At 42.7% G+C, this 19,207-nt stretch overlaps 2 protein-coding genes across 4 annotated transcripts in view; one reads left to right on the top strand and one right to left on the bottom strand.

The window, feature by feature from the left end:
• The window catches only part of FNDC3B (fibronectin type III domain containing 3B), a 148,522-nt gene extending 138,949 nt beyond the window's left edge, over positions 1-9,573 (top strand). For both annotated transcript variants that reach the window (XM_085232852.1, XM_031554994.2), the window contains one exon: positions 6,061-9,573. In XM_085232852.1, coding sequence (XP_085088978.1) covers positions 6,061-6,372 — 312 coding nt within the window. In that variant the 3' untranslated portion in view covers positions 6,373-9,573. The remainder of the gene's footprint in view (positions 1-6,060) is intronic.
• A 5,774-nt stretch (positions 9,574-15,347) lies between these two features.
• On the bottom strand, positions 15,348-19,176 carry GHSR (growth hormone secretagogue receptor). 2 transcript variants are annotated; one of them, XM_010716898.4, is made up of 2 exons: positions 18,254-19,176; positions 15,348-15,789 (listed from the first exon to the last, which is right to left on the bottom strand). In XM_010716898.4, exons 1-2 carry the CDS (start codon positions 18,990-18,992, stop codon positions 15,485-15,487), a joined length of 1,044 nt encoding a protein of 347 aa, XP_010715200.1. In that variant the 5' UTR covers positions 18,993-19,176; the 3' UTR covers positions 15,348-15,484. The 2 variants fall into 2 exon arrangements, with proteins under 2 accessions (XP_010715200.1, XP_085088979.1); XM_085232853.1 differs by having other exon boundaries at positions 15,348-15,741.
• Between the last annotated feature and the right edge of the window lie 31 nt (positions 19,177-19,207).

The raw sequence follows: 19,207 nt of genomic DNA, 5'->3' as shown, positions 1-19,207 counted from the left end.
TTACACCCTATGGTGATGCGTCAGGTGAACTTTGGTAAAGACTGAGTCAAAATCAAGAGCTGTAGTAGCTTGTTTTCACCCCAGGGGAATATACAGAACATTGTTATTTCGCTGGAGTGATTTATGCTCCCTCCAGAGCTGGTTACTATTTCCAGCTGAGCTCACCTTTAGAAAGTGCCATTCTATGTTTGCTTCTGAACTGGTTGGTGCTAGCTGTCCAAAGAGGAGATGAACCAGGTGGATTATCTTCCTGATCCACTAGATCAGTTCCTGGATTTTCAGGGCAGCCTTCAAGACCTTGTATCACAGATTTCACTCAGACAACTTTAAATTGCTTTCTTCAGCCATCATGTTCCTCTCTAGAGTTTAGATGCACGAGTGTGTGACAGCTGTATATCTGGTGCCCCACAGGGGTTGTGGGCTTTACTGCACCTGAAATATGGTTGATCCTTCTGCAGTTGTCTGTACTGACTGGAGATCACAAATGAACATGTCCCCGGCACATCTGAAATGGAACTCATTCATAGCTAAATCTTTTATTTCACCTCTCACACCTCTAGCTTTGTTATTTGCAGTGCACTTCATCTGTGCCCTGTCTTTTCCCCGTCCTTTCTTCCATTGTTTTATGGATTCATGTGACCGAATGAGGGAATTAGATATATTAAGCCTTAATTGAATTCTTAGAAGTAAGGTGTTAGTTTTCTTGCAACTATACCTTTACTTCTCTTCAGTCTGTTTTTGAGTGCTACTGCAAATTAATGGATTATCTAAAATAACACAAGCATAAATACAAGATAATTCATGTGGGTGCTAAAGATTCATAAACCTGTTAATTTGAGGGGAAATATTATCATCTCTGTGTAGGTAATTTACCTCTGTTCACTGTGATGGCTTCTTAATGTCCATGATAAGTGGATTACATGGACCCATTCTGCTGTTGCTCAATTGACAGAATAGCCTAAACATACAGTCTCTGTGTGCAGCTTTAGGAAGCTGCAGTGCTTAATATGTTCTGACCATCCTTGGGGAGAATTGAGCGTGGCTTCATGTTCCTTTAAGTTAGATGATGGTTTAATCTTTGCAGTCAAGAAATGGTGGTATGAGTATATAAAATACATAAACTCGACAGGCTGTTCAGCAGCTGTGCAGCACTTCATTTCATGTTTAGGGTTGCTCGTCCTCAATCTCTTTCACTTTCATTCATCCTCTAGGGCACAGTTCTGGCTCTTGTTCTGTGATGTGTTTTACATCAGATCAAACGTCGATGAGAAGAGTTTCGCAGAACAAAAATTCACTTCAGAAATTACCCCCAAATTGAAGCATTTTGGCTAACGAACACAAAGCTTTTTCACTGTGTGTAATCCTGTCAATAGTCAGATCACTTTATTTGTGGCAATTTCAAGGCAACCACTTAAGGCAAGACTTTAAGAGGATTTAACTAGGGAGATGTGTTCAAAATCCATGGAGCCGCATCTCTGTGTCTGCTCCCCATTTCTTTACTTGAGTCGAATATAGCTAATAGTTGGAAAAAAGCAGTCTTCATTTTATCTCAAAGCACTAATTGTTTAGCATTGTAATGAGTGAAAGCTCATGAGTGTGAGTTCATATGCAGGTATCTCCTGGAGTAGAACAAACTAATTTAATTCGAAAGCATTACCATCTGTAACAGTGACTGTGCAAAACAGAAATCAAGATGATGATATATATGAATCTATTTTTTGTTATGAGATGAGAGAATATTTGAGAGAGAGAGAGAGAGAGAGAGAGAGAGATCTGTATTTCTCCCCCAGGACATTTTACAAAGATGTTGTTATTTCAACAGACATAGTAGGAAAATGTCAATTTGCCTCTTGCAATACTGGCTTTGCATTCATACTGTTCTTATGTATTTTAACTAGTGTGACTGTGTTTTATTGACAAGAATATGTTTGACATAGTGGATTTGAGTCTTTTCATTCCAGTAAGTTTGGAAAAGAAAAATTCTGTCATTGAGAAAACTGAGCTGGAACTTTTTCATGGCAGTTGTCTGACATTTGAAAACATGACTGTATCTCCTGACTGGAGAACAAATGTGCACACAGTGGAATGGTGTTGACCATGAAGTCTATTGGACTCAGTAAGGAAGCTCACACAGTTCATCACCCGAGCTGCACAGTTCAAACACTCAGTTACTGTTTCTGGAATAATTTTATGCTACTTATCTTGATCCAGTTATTTGCTCAAAAGCCCTTCAGAAAATACAAAATGCAATGTTCTTCTATATCCATTTACAGAAGGGATGCTCTTGAGAGATCTAAGAACGCCTAGGAGGAGCTCACTGTATTGTGCTTCATTTGTATTGTAGAAATGCATTCACATTACATAAAATAATTATTTTTGTTCACATATAAAGTAGGAAATGCTAAAGCAATTTCACTTTCCCCTGCTGCAGCAGTAGCCCCTGACATGCTTTTGGGTACAGCTACAGTTTCTCTCTAGATCATCTCCCCTGAGCTGCCTCCTCCACCTGTAGCCCCATGGAGCTCTCTGCATCCCACAACACACACTTCCTCCACTATTTGACCTAGGGAGGGTTACATTGAAGTGCCTAAATGCCATTTCTTTTGGCTCGGTAGCAATCCCTGCCTTCTTCTGGGAAAGTGCATTGCAAATGTATCTCTACTGAGTGCTGTCTGAAGAATTTGATGTGCAGGAGCTAAACAGATAGTAGTTTGGCTACCTAAAAAGCGTGTTAAAAAAGCAGATATTCCTTTCCCTGTTTCCTGAGTGATATGTTCCTTTTTGTGTATTTGTATTTTTTATCTGTTTGGATTTATCAAATAGCAAAGCCATAGAGCATTACAGTTCCTTTTAGGAAATCAGATGTTCCTTGTTTACAACTGAGGAAGGAAACCACTGCAAACTCCAGGAGCTGCTGGCTGAGATTTGTGTTTTGTCTCATGCAATTCTACCTAACAGAGCTTATTCAGTTAGAACTTAGCATTCCATCGTGGCAGAATTGTCTCCAGCTTTGCATGGATGTAACCTTGAGTCAGTGTGAGGGGCTGGGAGGAGCTTATGCTTTCCAGTGCATTGCTTATAGAGCAGTCGTGGCTGACATTTTTTTATCGTTGAGAAAAGATTGAAGCTTTTGGGAATTATATAATGACATCTGTGAAACTGAGAAATGTTTGCCTGCAGGAATTCTCTGAGCTGTCTGTTTTGATCAGTAGTATCAAATGCCAAAAGGGGCTTCGGCAGCAGTTTATTACTTGTGATGATATTTTCACTGAGGGAGCAAGCCAAAAAGCTCATCATGTTTTTATTATATTCTCAGGTGCCTAAACAGAAAACTATTTCTAGGAGTAAAAGTGATAAATTGGATGGGTTCTTTAACTTGTTGGCTACCAAAGCATACTGTGCTACACTTAAAAATATATATCCTTCTTTATACAGTTGAATTTGGTTTAATATTTGTTTAGCAAGTTCAAAAGCCTTACACATAGTTATCAGGTTTTTTTCTGTTCTTCATGTAAAGTCTGTGCAGAGTGTAAGTGCTTACAGCCAAGCATGCACTTTGTGCTGAGGACATCCTGCCTTGGCTTCCTATGCTCCTGGAGAAACCAAGGCAGACAAATTGAGCAGGCAGCACAGCAGGCAGTGACTGCTGCCACGGGGCACTCAGGGTGCTCCTGCAGCCAGCTGTGAAGGGCTCAGGCTGCTCTCAGAAGTGGGTGCTCTTTAAGCCCAAATATTGTTTGCCTGTTGCTGAGAAGAGACACAGCTCCTCCGGTGCCAAACAGCCCCCAAAGCACTGACAGCAGAGCAATTGCCACCACCTTCCTAGCTCTAGCAGAGGAAATGTTTTGTCTTTATCATCATGGAGTGCTCACTCATGTATTCAATGTACTTTTCACTGCTGTTCAGACTTTCTTTAAAGATGCACTGTTCTCTCACTGGACTGTCTGGCTTTTCTCAATTGAGTGGCCACCTCTGTTTGGCTGTATTGGAGATACAGGTTTTAGATTAGCTACCCATAGACACTTCCAGTTACACCAGTTCTCACCACCCAGCAGAACAAGAAATACTGGTTAAGTGTTCTCAGTACAAAGATGTATCCCATCTCTACGTATCAGTGAAATGTAATTTACGAAGTTTGGGTGGTTAATTTTCTATTAAAACAATTTGGATTTTACTTTTGGTTTGTTTTAGAAGTGGTGATGTTGGTGGCAAAGGAATTAATTTGTGGCAAAGGCCTGTAGAGCTTCCATGGGGATCCATTTTGAAATGGATGATAACAGCACCCAGTAATATGCACTGCTTACTGCTGTGATGTAGGATGGATGCTTTGGGTTATGACTTCTCAAAGTGTAAAGAGATGGGAGTGAGGTGATTCCCTGAAGTAGAAGAATCCTAGCTGGTCTTTACAAGGTGTGACATTGATGATGGAGCAGATGGAGGACAGTTGCCACAACTGGGGCTACTGGAAATGGGATTGCAGCTGGAAAATAGATGCAGGGAATGTCTTGGTGAGAGGACCTTCTTTGCAAGCAGGTGTTTCAACCTTCAGGTTATGTCTGTGGGCTGGTAATTGTTTTTATCTGTGATGTGTTACTATAATTTAATAGCTTGCTTTTCAGTGGCTTTGCAAAGATGAGCAGAGGTTCCAAGGCAGCAGTGTTAGCAGAGTTGTGCTTAGTCTGAAAGCTCAGTCACTATCATTCAAACTGTATTTGGAAAAAGTGGGGAAGTTTTAGAAGGGAGAAAATGAATGAAAGGAAAACCTTCATCTTTTGTGCTGGTACTTCTGAAGCAATCAGATTGCCTTCCTGACTGAGAGATGAGTCTCAGGGGTAAGAACAGGCAGGGAGGTTGCGTTCTTCAGGTGGCGTTTAGCTGGGCTAATAGTCTCCTATTTGGATTTTTTCTTCTTCTCCTTTCTCTGGGGCAACACCCAGGAAGTGATGTGTCTGCTCAGCTTTAATTTTGCTCCTTCCACTGCTCTCAGCCAGAGCTCTTACTCTCAGGAGGCAGAGATGCTCTCTTCTCTCCTCCCACTGTGAGGAGTTAAATGAGCAAAGGACCGTCCGAAGTTCAGATTTCTTCTCCAGGAGGTACAAACACTTTGTGACACGTTGCTTTTTATTTCAACAGCCCTGCCTTACATAAATTGTTGACCGGTTGTTTGTTTTCAGAGTTCGTAAATGTTTCCAGTGGTCTCTTTCCATTTAAGTCTCAGAACGGTCTCTTAGCTGTTCAGTTATTTCTCTTTCTCATACTGTGACTCATGCTGTGAGTCATATGTTACCTCCATTCAATTAGCATAAACACATGGCTGATTTGGATTATTGAAGAACCAAATGCAATGCAACCAAGAGGAGCTTTATATATCTTACTAAGCTTTTATTATTTCCAGAATTCTGAAAGTGCAATTTCTGGCATAATCGCTGACTCTTGAGAGAAGTGTGAGGAACGTACATAAAAATAATATTTGTTTCTGATTTCCTGACTGTGCAGTGAATGTCTTGCAATAACTTCAGCTTGCAGATTTTTTTCATTCTGGGGCTAAAAGTGGTTCTCATGCCTTAAATGTATTGGGCATATAGTCACGTCTTAACAGTACAGAAATACATTTGTGCTGCTTATCACACCCATGAGAGATGTGCACCTCTTGTGTACGGCATTTTGTCTGAAGTCTTGCCTGCCCTAGAGTGTGCTCAGTCTGCTGAGCGCTGCGTATGGAGACTTCTTGAAGTCGGACACCTCTGCTCCCAGCCTCTACAGGCTGCTGTGTTTCTGAAGCCTGCCTCGACCTGGGGGAGGAGAGCCTTCCTTTGAGGCCCTGCCAGACCTGACCTGTCTTCCTTGCCCAAATCCTTGCTGCGTTCCACTCTGTCACAACTTGTGGCTTTATGTGGAATGCAGAATCCTTTCAGAGCCCTATGAGAACGAGTTATTTACCCTCATTCTTCACTCAACAAATATTTCACAGGGTGCTTCTGAAAGTTGTCCTTATGCTATGAACAAAAAAAAAAAGTGGGGTTCGTTCTGCTTTTTACATGTAACTGTTCTGTCTCGTAGGTGTACAAGGGAGATGAGACCACATTCCAAATCTCAGGCCTTCAAGTCAACACGGACTATCGGTTTCGCGTCTGTGTGTGCCGCCGGTGCTCAGATACCTCACAGGAACTTAGTGGACCTTTCAGCCCATCCGTTGCCTTTATGCTTCAGCAAAATGAGATCATGCTCGCGGGAGAAATGGGAAGCATAGATGATCCGAAGATAAAGAGCATGATTGCTACTGATGAACAGTTTGCAGCCCTCATTGTACTTGGCTTTGCAAGTTTGTCAATTATATTCGCCTGTATATTACAATACTTCTTTATGAAGTAGAGAATTCAATGGAAGTTTGACATACAAATTTAACTAATGCTACGCATTATAATCCACACATTTATTCAGATATTCCTTTTTGAAATCCTTTTGTTCTACCATACATTTTATATACTTCTCTTGTTTTTACAGTTCTAGCTTGAAGAAAGATAAATCAGTGTTTTGATGCACCTTTTTGAAATTCAAAACTAGGAAGTGGTCAAACTGGAGAAACAAGCAAACCAGATACTAAAAGCAAGATTGTTCTCTTCACGGTTTCGAAACTGTCACCAATTTGCCTTGTCATCATGGTTTGGTTTGTTGTATTTTTTTCACTGAAGTTCTTACACAGTCTCTTATTGTATCTTATTATTTAGGAAATTTTAATCAAGTCAGGTTTTTTTGTTTCTTCTTTTTCTCCTAAACATTAGTCACAAGCGTGTATAGCAGTAAGATTAGAGTACAGTGTTAGTTAACAGTACCAGGTTTCCATTGAACAGTATTAGCAATGTTGCCTATGAATTATTCACTCCATTTGCCCCGTATTTTTTCAAGATAAAAAGTAAATTGTTATTTTAACTGTTTAGTGCATTTAAATTGGAACAATATCCTGCAGTCTAAAAAACCTGTTACTTTTACAGTTACAACACTATAAACTGCCTGCATAAGAAATCAAGTAACCAAACTGCATATAAATTATGAAGCATTATAGATTCTTTTTTTTTTACCATTTTGATTTCTTGCAGTACTTTTAAGTAAGAGGGCATTGTGCAATAGTTAGCTATTCCCATGTTCAGCTATTTAAAAGCTGCTTTAACTTGTCTGTTTGTCACTGTATGTAACTATTCCTAATCTAATAGTAGATATAATTCTATTATGTTCAGTCTGATTTAAATTAGAGCTGGTGATAGCTTACTGTCTCTACTGAATTAGGTGAGATTTACACTAAACGTAAGCAAGCATCACTGTCAGTTGATCTTTTTGTTTTTGGAGGGGTATCAATTTTATAGAACTTTTTTGGAGGTATCAGAAATGGGATCTGTTTATTTTAAGTCCCTTGAGTAGGTGCCTACGTTGTTCTTAACACAGGGCTAATGGAAATACTTGGTACATTGCAAAATTGGGACTGGAGTACAGAGACACAAGTATAGTCCTTGCTCATAAAGCAGTGTTCCCCCTCTTGCTGCCTGCCTCTTCCCTGGCACACATCTTAATCCACCAAGATAGATTTTTAACTCTTGAGTCATTGGGTTATTTATATTAAGTCAACATTGTGCGAGTACCTCAGGGACATAAGTGAGCTGGAGGTGCAAATAGATTCCAAAAGGGTGCAACAGACACAGTGTATTTCCCTGCCCATTGGTTTTGTATATTTTTGCTACTTGGTTTTGCTTTTGTCCTAGCTATTTTGTGCTCTGTCTCCATTGTTTAGGATTCAGATTCCTGTACTAGCATAATATTCCCTTAACCAAAGTAATGGGGAAAAAACAACATTATTTTTGTTTTAGGTTTATTTATACTATATACTGCATACAGTACTTTAAATACCAATTACAGTGCAATCTTTTATTTATTGTAAAAATAAAAAATAAAAAAATAAAAGTGTACTTATGTACTAATTCTCCTCCCTGCCCCCTGTAGCATGTTACATTTTTGTCTGTTTTATACTGTTGTTCTTTAGGTCAACTTTTTACCTGGCAGCATTCCTAGTATTATTAATCTTCTTACATTTTCTTGCATTTTTGAAGATGGGAGCATCTACTACATTAAATGCCAAAAAAAAAAAAAAAAAAACACATTATCAGTGATTCAAACGTTTACATGTATCCAAAAACATAATCATCTCTGGAAAGAAAGTGCTAAGATCAATGAATTATTCTGTGTGCCTCTCTAGATGTAGCAAATATTAGAAATGTTCTGTATTTTGTTATTGACTATAATTAGTTTAATTTAGCCTTGCAAACTAATGGCATTGAGCTAAATATATATATATTTTTTTGATTTTGCCAAAGTCATGGCTTGTCAAATTTATTTACATCTTATTTAAATTTATTTGTGATACGAAACTTTGTGACTTTGCATCTGTAGTTCTGTGAGCAAAGCATATAGAGCTGTTTTCAGTGGAGGGGGAAAGAGTGTATTTTTTAAACCAGTGAGATGACTGCTAGTTTGGAAGCCCGGACGTTTGAATAGATTCTCATTTTTATATTTGGAGCATTATTGCAGCAGCGTTGCTACAAAACCCAAACCTGCCACCTTTTTTTTTTTATTTTTATTTTTTTTTTAGGAAAAGAAAACTGCTTTAATATATATTTTTTAAAAACTTTGTATCATCTGATCAATTTTTATTTTTTATTTTTTTTTGAAAGTTTGAAATATAAAGATAGTAAAAGCAGCGAGCAGAAGTGTAGAGAAAAGCAAACTGTGTGGCTTCAGGTGTTTCTGTCTTGGTCCCTTGCAGTCATGCTCACGTCAACACCCAGCCCAGCCCTGGGCCAAGGTGTTCTCCAGGAGTAGGACAGCCCCTAATGAGGTGGATTAGGCATTGTTTCAGCTTGTATCTTCTGCCATAGTGATCTGACTGGGATTCATAACAAAAAAAAAAAGAAGAAGAAAAGCATTGTGGATCATAAACCATTTGTGTTTTGGTTTCCATCCCTGCAGTTTGCTGATGCCTTGGCTTCCCCACACGGCTGTTTGCCGTTCTGAGCCAACAGCGTCAGGCTCCGAGAGCTCTCTCTGCTCTCAAAGAAAGGACAGACAGAAAAGGTAGAATGAAACACTAAATATTTGTAGCCCTTAAGGATAGAGAGGGATGTTTTTATATTGTTCTGCCTTTTTCCTTATGAACTTGAAATGTTTTCTAACCCTGTTTGTTGGCTACGGTAGTTCAGTATTCAGCGTCACGATTGAGAAGTGCCCTAACTGAATGTGTATGAACCTTATCCTTGCACAGTTCTTTAAATTGAAAAGAAATAAAAAGTTTTTACCTCACTATGGGAACATACATTCCAAGCTTTTCGACTTTAAGAAAAATAAATAATCATAAGTTTTCTCGTATTGTAAATTTTAGACTATTTCATATGCATTGTATTAAAACTGCCATATCAATTTTAATGTATAGATTTTGCAAATACTACACTATGTATGTAAGACTTAACTGTATCTGTAGTGTATATGTAATATATTTATGCCCAATAAATGTTTTAATTCTTTCTGATATTACCAGGGGTTTTCTTTCTGCTTGCAGCCGTTTCAGCCCATGCCTGGCACCTTTCTGCTACATCAGCAGTGTTACTGCAGCCGAGCACTGAGCTGGGAACCTCAGACTGAACCTGGGATGCTTCTGGTTTGTATGGGAAAGGTTTTGGTGGAATTAATCTTTGAGATGAGTTTCTGAGGTCTTTTATTGCTGCTTTTGAATAGCTTGTCTGAAAATCTAACGATGATTCGAACGTACCTGGGTTTGTTCTCTCTTTGGAGCTAAACACCTGAATTCCAGAATTTTTCAATTACACGTTAATTACGTACAATAAATTCAATTACTCACCATAGAGAATTAATCTAGTTGTATACCTTATTCTTGGCGAGCACATTAGCGTTTGTTTTTCAAACAGCTTTTCTTCTTTAAATCACTGCATAAATACAGCATTTTTACTTCTTCAATTACCTCTATTTGCAACGTGAGTTCCTATGGAAATGTATTTTTTTTCCCCCTTGGTTTCTCAGCTTTTTTGTTTATTCTAACAGTGCTTGCCAAAACGATCTCTTTAACAAGGTCTTGTTATGATGCCTACAGACTAATAACCACCACTTGGTTACCTGGTGTGAAACACACCTTGGTTTGCAATGCTTGGCTGAGTGTCTGCAGGTGGTGGAGAGCAGTTGAAGCCTGCCAATGGAGGGAGGTTTGTATTTGCTGCCTGAGGGCCATTTGTTGTGCCTTGGGCTTCAGCTCAGCTGAACTCAGCACAGAGAAGCACAAGTGGGCCTGGAGGCCGCGTCAGCCCTGCGGAGCGTTCCTGCTAGGCCTGTCCAGCTGGAAATCTTACCTATGAATTCTATTTCCTCTACGAATCTTTCTCTAGAATTACAGTGATTGCAGAACTTGTGATGTATTATGATTCACTGAAATTCTCCGTCCTCGATATTCACCTGCCTTGGAGTGAAGATTTAAATGTCATCTCCTGTTCTTCTCAGAAATGAGAACCACGGGTAAGCAGGGGGGAAGATAGGGACATTTTGTTTCAATATTTTCACAGCCAGCTGAGATCCCTTGAAAAGGCCATTTTACTGGTAGTGCATTTAATAAGTTGTAAGCAATTGCATCTGTTTCTGCTCTTGACAGCTGCGCTCTCAGTGCACACATTCTTTCCTGGGTGAAATAAAAAAGCAAATGAGAGGATTCAGAAGGTGCTTTCAGGCACAGCAGGTTAGCTGGCTATCCGCAGTTGTTCAGGGAATATGCTGTGATTAGTTGGAGTAGTTACGTTTGTTATACTAATTGCCAGCGTGGGTGGGATGGCATGCAATCAAACCTATTTTTAGGTTTACTAGCACAGTAAAGAAATAGCTTCTCGGGTCAGTGTGCTCATTTCTTGGTGATTTCATTTGCTCATCTCTCTCAATTTCAGTCATACAAAAGCTGTTATTCTCTGCAAATAAACCAGAGCAAACAGAAGTGTTGTGAGGATCAGCGTGTGAATGGAGTGGAGAAATTCAGCCCTAATGCCGTGCAAGTACTGCACTCATTCACCCATAGCTCAGATAGGTACCTTTTCTTCCTGTGATATGCCCACACCAGGGTCGCAAGCTCTCCTTCTGCCAACTGGCTTCATATGTGAGAGGAACTGCTGCCATGAGCCGACTGTCTCAAGTGGTGTTGGCATATTGGGATTAAACCAGGGATGCTTAGGGAGGGCCTGCTACAAGCACTGTGCTGCTCACCTGCTTCCTTCCTGGCAGCTGTGCCATGGGCTCAGACCTGCAGCGTTCAGTCAAAAATAGAAAACTGCATCTCTTTCTGCACAGTGAATTTTACAAAAATTGATTGCATTGTCACCAGTTGATTAAAAAAATAAAATAAAATCCCAAGGTGCTATTGATGGGGCAGCATGCGTGCTCATGTGATCATGAATATTAGCTTAATTTGGGGTGAGAATTTGCAGGAGTTTTAGGGTGAATTCGCACGTCACCAAATCATCATTTCCCTTCCCAGGAGGGAAACAAAGCAAGCATGGAAAACAGCAAAAAGCCTTTGCTATCGAGTGTGTCAGCTCATACAAGTTGTGTTTGGTAATGCTGGTGTGCACGGCATGTGCTGCTGTTACTGTTGTTCCAAGGCTCAACCAAAAACTTTTGCAACAAGCAGAAGTGTTTGTTTGAACTACAGACCTTCATTAATATGAGATGGACTACATTTGTCTTTTTCTTCATCTGCTTTCACTCCACTTGTACTATTACAAGTCCTGCTGGGGAATGTTGATTTACCCAAGAGAGATGACAACAAAATACACGGACATACAGCTTTGCTTCACAGTGCCTTTCTGTAGTGAAAATGAAACAAAACTGTGACTGTTAATTTTCATGCAAGCTTCAGCCCAGCTGGAAGGCAGCATGGCACAGCGATGTCACCGTGCAGCGGTGGGTTTGGGGCACCAGCTGTTGCCCCACACTCAGGTTCTCAGGGTATTTAGGTGAAGCTGCAGCTCTAAATAGTGCTTAGGTGATGTCATGTGATAGAAACTTCCATCAGTTCTGAGCATCTTGCAGCTCCAGATTTGACATGTAAGTGCTGCTTTTCCAGAACGTCTTATTTTTGGCAAGCAATACAATAGGACATGATTTTCTGCCTGTGGACGCTTCCATCAAAGGTACTTTTCTAAAATGAATGGACCTTTCTGGTAAAGTGCTTCTGACCTATTTTATCACCAGCTTAAGATGTTGCTGATAAATAAGATGCAGCCAAATCTGTTCTGTTTATCTGCAAAGTTGCAATATGAACTGTAGCATTGGGAAATCTCTTAAAATTTGAGCTGTTTAATGAGTGAGCTTCCAGTTATCTCCTATGTGCATTCCTTACGTACAGGGCAGTGAGAATACAGCAAAATTTTGACTCGTAAAGCCCTTATATGGTTTTCTTTTTCAGTTGGAGCTGGCAGAGTTTGTTCCTACAGGAGAGAGTTTGCAGCAGTGCAACACACAGCTCACAGCTGCAAGTGGTTGTGCTGCTGTCACACTCCTGAGCAGCCCAGCACCTGCAATGCTCCCCCTTCACTGCAGGTAAAGCAGACCCCAAAAGCCACATTCAGGTCCAAAACTGTGCTGGGGAGAGAACTGTGCTCCTTTAGACAGAAGAGGCATTGGGGGGAGGTGGTGCTGGGAAAATGAAGGGCTGTAGAACAGCCTGAGGACAGCAGAGAAATGCTGTTCCTCCTGGGAAGCATTGGCCATCGTGGCTGTCCTGTGACTTCAGTATCTGTTCTAGGTAGAAAATGTTATTTAAAAGCTGAACAGTTGATTTTTTTTTTTTCTTTTTCTTTTTTTTTCTAATGGAATTCCAGCAGCAGCATACCCCAGAGGTAGGCAGCTGCATATTCATCCCACAGGGACATCACGTACCCTTCTGGAGGCACCTGACATCTGATTTTATGGTGCCAAAGTTGCCCAGCAGATGCTTTTCCTGTCTCTTTGGTAGAAGTAGCCCACAAAGTCCCAGCAGCTGTCTGAAGAAGCACCCCAGTCAGACCAGCCCACTTCCAGACCCCAACCACCAGCCCACTATAGCAGTAAGGGCAACTCCACCAACTTCAGCATTTCTGTATGGAAATATTTTAGCACCTTAGGGAGGCAAAGATAATGGATGGTGAAGTGCAACCTGGTCGAGTGACTGCTACAGTGTGTGTGAAACATCTGCCAGGGCCCAAATCTTTTCCTGCAGCCCATGGCCATGCCTCCCCCTCCCTCAGCACCCACCCTCAGCTCTATAGAGACTCTCGGCGCTTTATTTCTTTTTCTGCTCACATTTAATACCACAGACACAGCTGAAACTCAAAACGCTTACGTGACGGCGGGATCGGTTCATTTACACAGACATGTAATTAGTGAGCTCACATCTTCACAGACTCCTCGATTTCTTGTTTCCCTGAGTTGCATGATGTCTGCCACCAGATCTGCTTGTCAGCTGACAGCAAAGGAAAGAACAAAATAAACAGAAAGGCAGAAGTGGTCAGAGACAAAAGGGAGAGAGGATGCCATGGGTGCTGCTCTTCTAAAGGGCTCAGCCCACACCAGAGACTCCAATGAGGTAAGCCTTGCTAGGCTGCCCCTGTACAGCTTCCATCTGCTGCTGCTCCTGTTGTTTGCCCCTTCTGGGACAGGCTGCAGTCGCCCAGCCCCACCAACAGGTGCAGAAGGGGCCAAATTCTCTTTTCACTTACACCTGAGCAGCACCACCAGCAAAGGTATAACAGGCAGAATGCAGCCCATAGTCAGCAGTGGGAGCTTAGAAGCAATAGGAATCTTGTGAACAGACAATTTATGTAGAATCAGTTGTGGGCCAGCTGGTAATAAATAGAGGAACCAAATAAATAAAAGCTGCTATTGCACATGCACACACTCAAGCTCTATTAGCTGGACCACAACATCTATGTATAGGTGTGACGACAGATGTGATATAAGGCATACAGATTAGCACAAGGTGTGGAAGGTTTTCTGATTTGATTTGGTTTTTTAATGACATACTTGAGTCACAAAAATCAGTCGAATTTAAGATTTTTATGAATCAAGTATGAGAACGTGTCTGCCTGTGGGTCTTAATGTATATTTTCTGAGTTTTGCAGGTCTAAAAGTAAGTGGATGTGATACTGCAGCACACCAGTGCTGCCACAGCATGGGCTCTGCTGGCACGTACGGTACTCAGGAGTGACTGATCCCAACCCAGGGCATCTTAGAGGCAGACCTGTCCTCAGGCTGCAGTGTGCACAGGCACCAATACTGGGACAGCCAACAGCTCCCAAGTTTGAGTACAGTGAGTCACTCACAGTCAAGCCGAGCAGAGCAAGTAGAAGTGAGTCAGCTGGTAAAACCAAAAAATGACTGTGGGAGATTGCATTCCCAATCTTCACAGCATCACTGCAGTCCCGAAGGCAGCACCGTTCCTTGTCCCACTGATACACATTCCCAAAATGTTCCAGCACAGCCATGTTTTATGCCACTTCAATGAAGATTTTTTTTATTTCTATTCACACATGATGCGAGGGTCATTAATTTGAGCATGTTTGAAAGCTGCCCATTTTTATTTCTCCTTTTTGGAACTTGTTTTAAAAATTGAAATTATGAAAGGTGTATCAAATTCTATGATTACTACTTCAAAAAGGCAATTAAATTTTCTCTCTTCAGGGTCGGGCTATATGTTAGCAAAATTCTTAGCAAAAAACAGAAGTTAACTCTGGAAAACTTCAGCTCGTGTTTAGCAGTTACCAGAGCTACATGGGCTCTCAGTAGAGCCGGGCTATGTTTGCCTGTTAGAAATGGGGAAGCCTGGCTCCCCTGTGTTAAAAAATCATATCATAGAATCATAGAATGGTTTGGGTTTGGAAGAGACATTAAAGTCCATCCAGTCCCAACCCCTGCCATGGTCTGGGTGCCTCCACCAGCTCAGGCTGCCCAGGGCCCATCCACGGCTTTGGGCACCTCCAGGGATGGGGCACCCACAGCTCTGGGCAGCAGTGCCAGGGCCTCACTGCCCTCTGGGTAAAGAATTTCCTCCCAACATCCAACCTAAATCTGCCCTCTTTTAGTTAAGACCATTCCCCCTTGTCCTATCACTATACACCAAGTCAAAAGTCGTTCTCCATCTTGTTTATAAGCTCCCTTTAGATGTCATATGGACAAAAGCAGCAGACAAATATCACTTGATTGTTGCCAAATGCTGTAACCACGTGTCTCCTTTTGTATTCTCAAGGTGTAGGTAATTTTAAAAAATCTTTCACTGCTTATGTGACATCTCCCAGCAAATCCAGGTGACGACACAAGTGCAGCTTTCCTCGTCGATTTGTGTCTTGCCCCACGTCCCCTCCGTGATGGCTCTCTGGTAACACTGGTGTGTGATGCTCTGGCACTGGACCCCGTGTCACGTGGCGACGGTGGGTTCTGTCCATGCACGTGAGCTGTCCTGCTTGGTGCTGGAGAGTCTTTTCTTTGGCAGGGCTTTGAGTCCAAAGAGCCGGCACGCGGCGACGCGGTACTTCTTGGACATGATGTTGTAGAGGATGGGGTTGATGGCTGCGCTCAAGTAGAAGAGGACAAAGGACACCAAGTTGCAGTACTGGCTGATCACTGCTATCTCCAAGGATCCGGCTTCGAAGGATTTGGAAAATAAATATCGTCCTACGTGAAAAGGCAACCAGCAGAGTATGAAAGCAAATACCACCACAACTACAATAAAAAACAGCAGAAGAAAGTGTGTTAACTGTGAGTAGGAAAAAAAATAAATAAATGAAATAGCATTCTCTTTTTTCAACCAATTAATCTCCAAGTGGGAAAAGGTACCCTGTAACTTTTCAGGTTTCTCTCAAGTACATTTTCTGGCAGGATAGATTAGCAATACTTAAACTGATTGTACCTAGGCAGCCTGCCTGTATACTGCACAGCTATTCTGCTGTAGCAACACACCTGAGCTATCAAGTCATCTTTTCCACAAAGGAACAGAGTTAAAGAGTCAGAGCACTGACAGAAATTATAACGTAACCTGCTGTCTGCACCTACAAAAGCAAATTATATGTAACGATAGACCCAGCGCTGTGGTTTATAGTGAAGCATTTAATCCCTGGGAAGCAAAGTGGCTTAAGACAAAGGCCAAAAGACAAAAAAACCACCACTGCCTGGATTTGTAGGGCACATCCAAAAGGGTAACAACAGGCACACTGCCTTTCTGCCTGTGCATTGGCACATGATTACTCCAAGGACAGGAAAGCTACATGCAACTTATGGCGTACTCTGCAGCACACAGCTGAAATTCAGAGTATCTGTTTTCCTGCTCTGCATCTTCTTGAGCCCAACACTTTGATTTTTTTTGATTTTTTTTTTTCTTCACAGTTTCTCCACCTGGGAAATTCAGATCAAGTTTCCATGGCTCACAAGCATGCTCTGGAGTTTAATCCATATGTTGATTACTACCACTGTGGTCATTGTGCACAGAATATTGAGCATAGCCAATATGTTTACAGGTAAGCGTGCATATCCCTCCTAACTGGGGTTTTGATAATGCAGTTTGATCCTCACTTGTGCAGAATCTCATTGATTTCAAGAGGAATGGGTTATGGTAGCTCCTTTCAAAGTCAGGCTGTATGTTTTGGTGTTTAATTACTATCCTAGAGACACATAATCTTTCTACAGTTTAAAAGAAGTGATGCTAATCCCATTTAATTGATGTTCAATGACTTGCTGAGGTCTTAGGAAGTGCCTTCTGGATTTCAGGCAGAAAACTAAAAGCAGTGAGAGCAAATTGCATTGTGCATCTGTGGCTATTGAGCCTTTACTTACTTCTTTTCTTTCTGCCCAGCATCAGGCTGTTTTCATTTGCAGAACACTGGCTTTGCCAGAGGAAGGGCTCACCCCTGCCCTGTTGTTCCCAGCCCTTGCAGAAGAAGAAAAGGTGTCTGAAATACCGTAGTGCTGGCAGCAATACTTGGGGGCAGAAATAAGCACTTACTGTTTTGAAATTCCTTACGGTTAAGTATGCAGATAGATAAACATGGCAGTAGTACATGCTGGCAATTTACTTATTGTAAATAGAGATCCATAATCCTGAAGCTCTAGCAGCGTGAGTGAAGAATTACTTCCAAGGTCACGCTTACCCACCTGAACTAATTCTATGGATTGTAAAACGTGGCTGAAAGGGCTCAAAGAATGTCGCAGGTTTTATTATTTTTGCTGTTTGATGGTAATACTACTAAAGCAGGGCACTCACAAAAGGTCAGGTAGGCTCCTATACAATAATGAAGCCCCTTAGGGCACGCTGCCATCTCTCCATCTGGCTCATTAGCCCTTGCAGTGGCACCTGTGTGAAGCATCCCAACCATGCTGGGATCTGTCAGAGCGAAAGCACACAGCACTGCTCAGTGACCAGGCATGGATCCGTGCAGCAACTTTGGGTTCTGTGCAGCCAACTCCCAGCACGTGCTTGTCAGGAGCCGCCAGCATCCCTGTGCTAAACGTGCTCTTCTGTGTGCCAGCAGTGTCTGTTGTTTAAACCATGCGGCGGTGTAAATACAGGACTGACAGCGTCTGTCTTCTCCATCCTGTTACCCTGAAGTCAGTGGGAATTTAGGGGATTACAGACCCTAAAGGAGATGAAGAGGTCACTGTTCAGCAAAGGCTACTGCTTTTCTAATACAAAAATAAGATCGCTTTCCATGATCTTAAACAGCCACACTGCTAAATTACCCCCATTTGCTAAAAATGCCTTTTCATTTGAAAGTCGGTGCACATCACACCCTGCTTGCTTAGTCTGCTGCTAACTTTGTGGGTTTAGAAGAAGTTAGTTTGAAAATCAAATAAACTACCCTCTGTAATAAATAACATTGGTATCCACAACCAAAGATGTTCTAAAAATCTCCAGGGCAAGAGCTAATTGTAACAGTGATATTTGTCTTTGTCAGAGGTTGTTATTAAAATCTCCTTAACTGTTTTAGAATCCCCAGCACCAACTGGTTAGAAATAAATCTAAGGAAAGGGGAGAGCTGTTCTGCAAGTACCTTAAAGTGGAGCCCTTTGTGAGAAAGGTTTTAAAACGATGCTTTCCTTTAAAAGCAACGACAGTGATCTGGCATTGCTCGGCTCCCCTCTCTTGCACACAGAAGCACACACACTTGCAAACACGGAGCCCGGGGAGCCATACCTAGCATCTTCACAGTCTGCTTGTTGTTCTTGTCCCTGATGACAGTGCTCGGACCGATGTTCTTCCTCTTCCTCCTCCAGAGCTTCCTCCCGATGAGGCTGTACAGCACCGTGAGGCAGAAGACGGGCAGGAAAAAGAAGATGCTGGAGATCCACACCATGATGGTGAGCAGCCCCGAGCGGATGGCGTACTCCGTGGCGCGGCACTCGTTGGTGCTCAGCGGGTTGGTGCCGTTCTCATGCTCGACGCCCACCAGGACGAAGATGGGACCAGCACTAATGAAGGAGACAGCCCAGAGGATGAGGATGGCCAGCTTGACCTTCCTCTTGGTGATGATCACCTTCGCTCGCAGAGGGAAGCAGATGGCGACGTACCGCTCCACGCTGAGCGCGGTGATGTTGAGGATGGTGGAGTAGGTGCAGCTCTCGCTGATGAACTGGAAGAGCTTGCAGAGGAGATCCCCGAAGTTCCAGGGCCGGTACTGCCAAAGGCGGAAGAGGTCCAGGGGCATGCAGAGGAAGATGAGCAGGTCGGAGAAGGCCATGCTGGACAGGTAGAAGTTGGTGGTGGTCCTCATGTCCCGGAACCGCGACACCACCAGCATGGTCATCAGGTTGCCGAGGACCCCGACGACGAAGAGGAGGACGCAGGCGACGGTGATGCCGGTGAGCACGGGCGCGGGGAAGAGGTGCAGCGGGGACTCGCCGCCCGTCCTGTTCTCCGCGCTCCCCTCCCGCATCGTGCCGCCGCGGGCTGCGCATCCCCGCGCGGAGCCGCTCCGCGCCCGGACCGGGGATGGGGCAGGTGCGGGAGGCGGGGACGGACGCGGCCCCGCTCCGCCCCCCCTCCCCTCCCGGCCGGGGGCCGGTCCCTCCGCGCGTCACTGCGGGCGTAGGCGCTGCCTCCGCGGGCGCGGAGCGGCTCCGCTCTCTGCGGCGAGTTTAGACCGACGTG

Source organism: Meleagris gallopavo, chromosome 11 (genome assembly GCF_905368555.1).
Source record: "Meleagris gallopavo chromosome 11, MGAL_WU_HG_1.1, whole genome shotgun sequence".
NCBI classification, from domain to species: Eukaryota; Metazoa; Chordata; class Aves; order Galliformes; family Phasianidae; genus Meleagris; species Meleagris gallopavo.
Note: the sequence above shows the minus strand (reverse complement) of the source record. Positions and strands in the feature narration are given on the sequence as shown.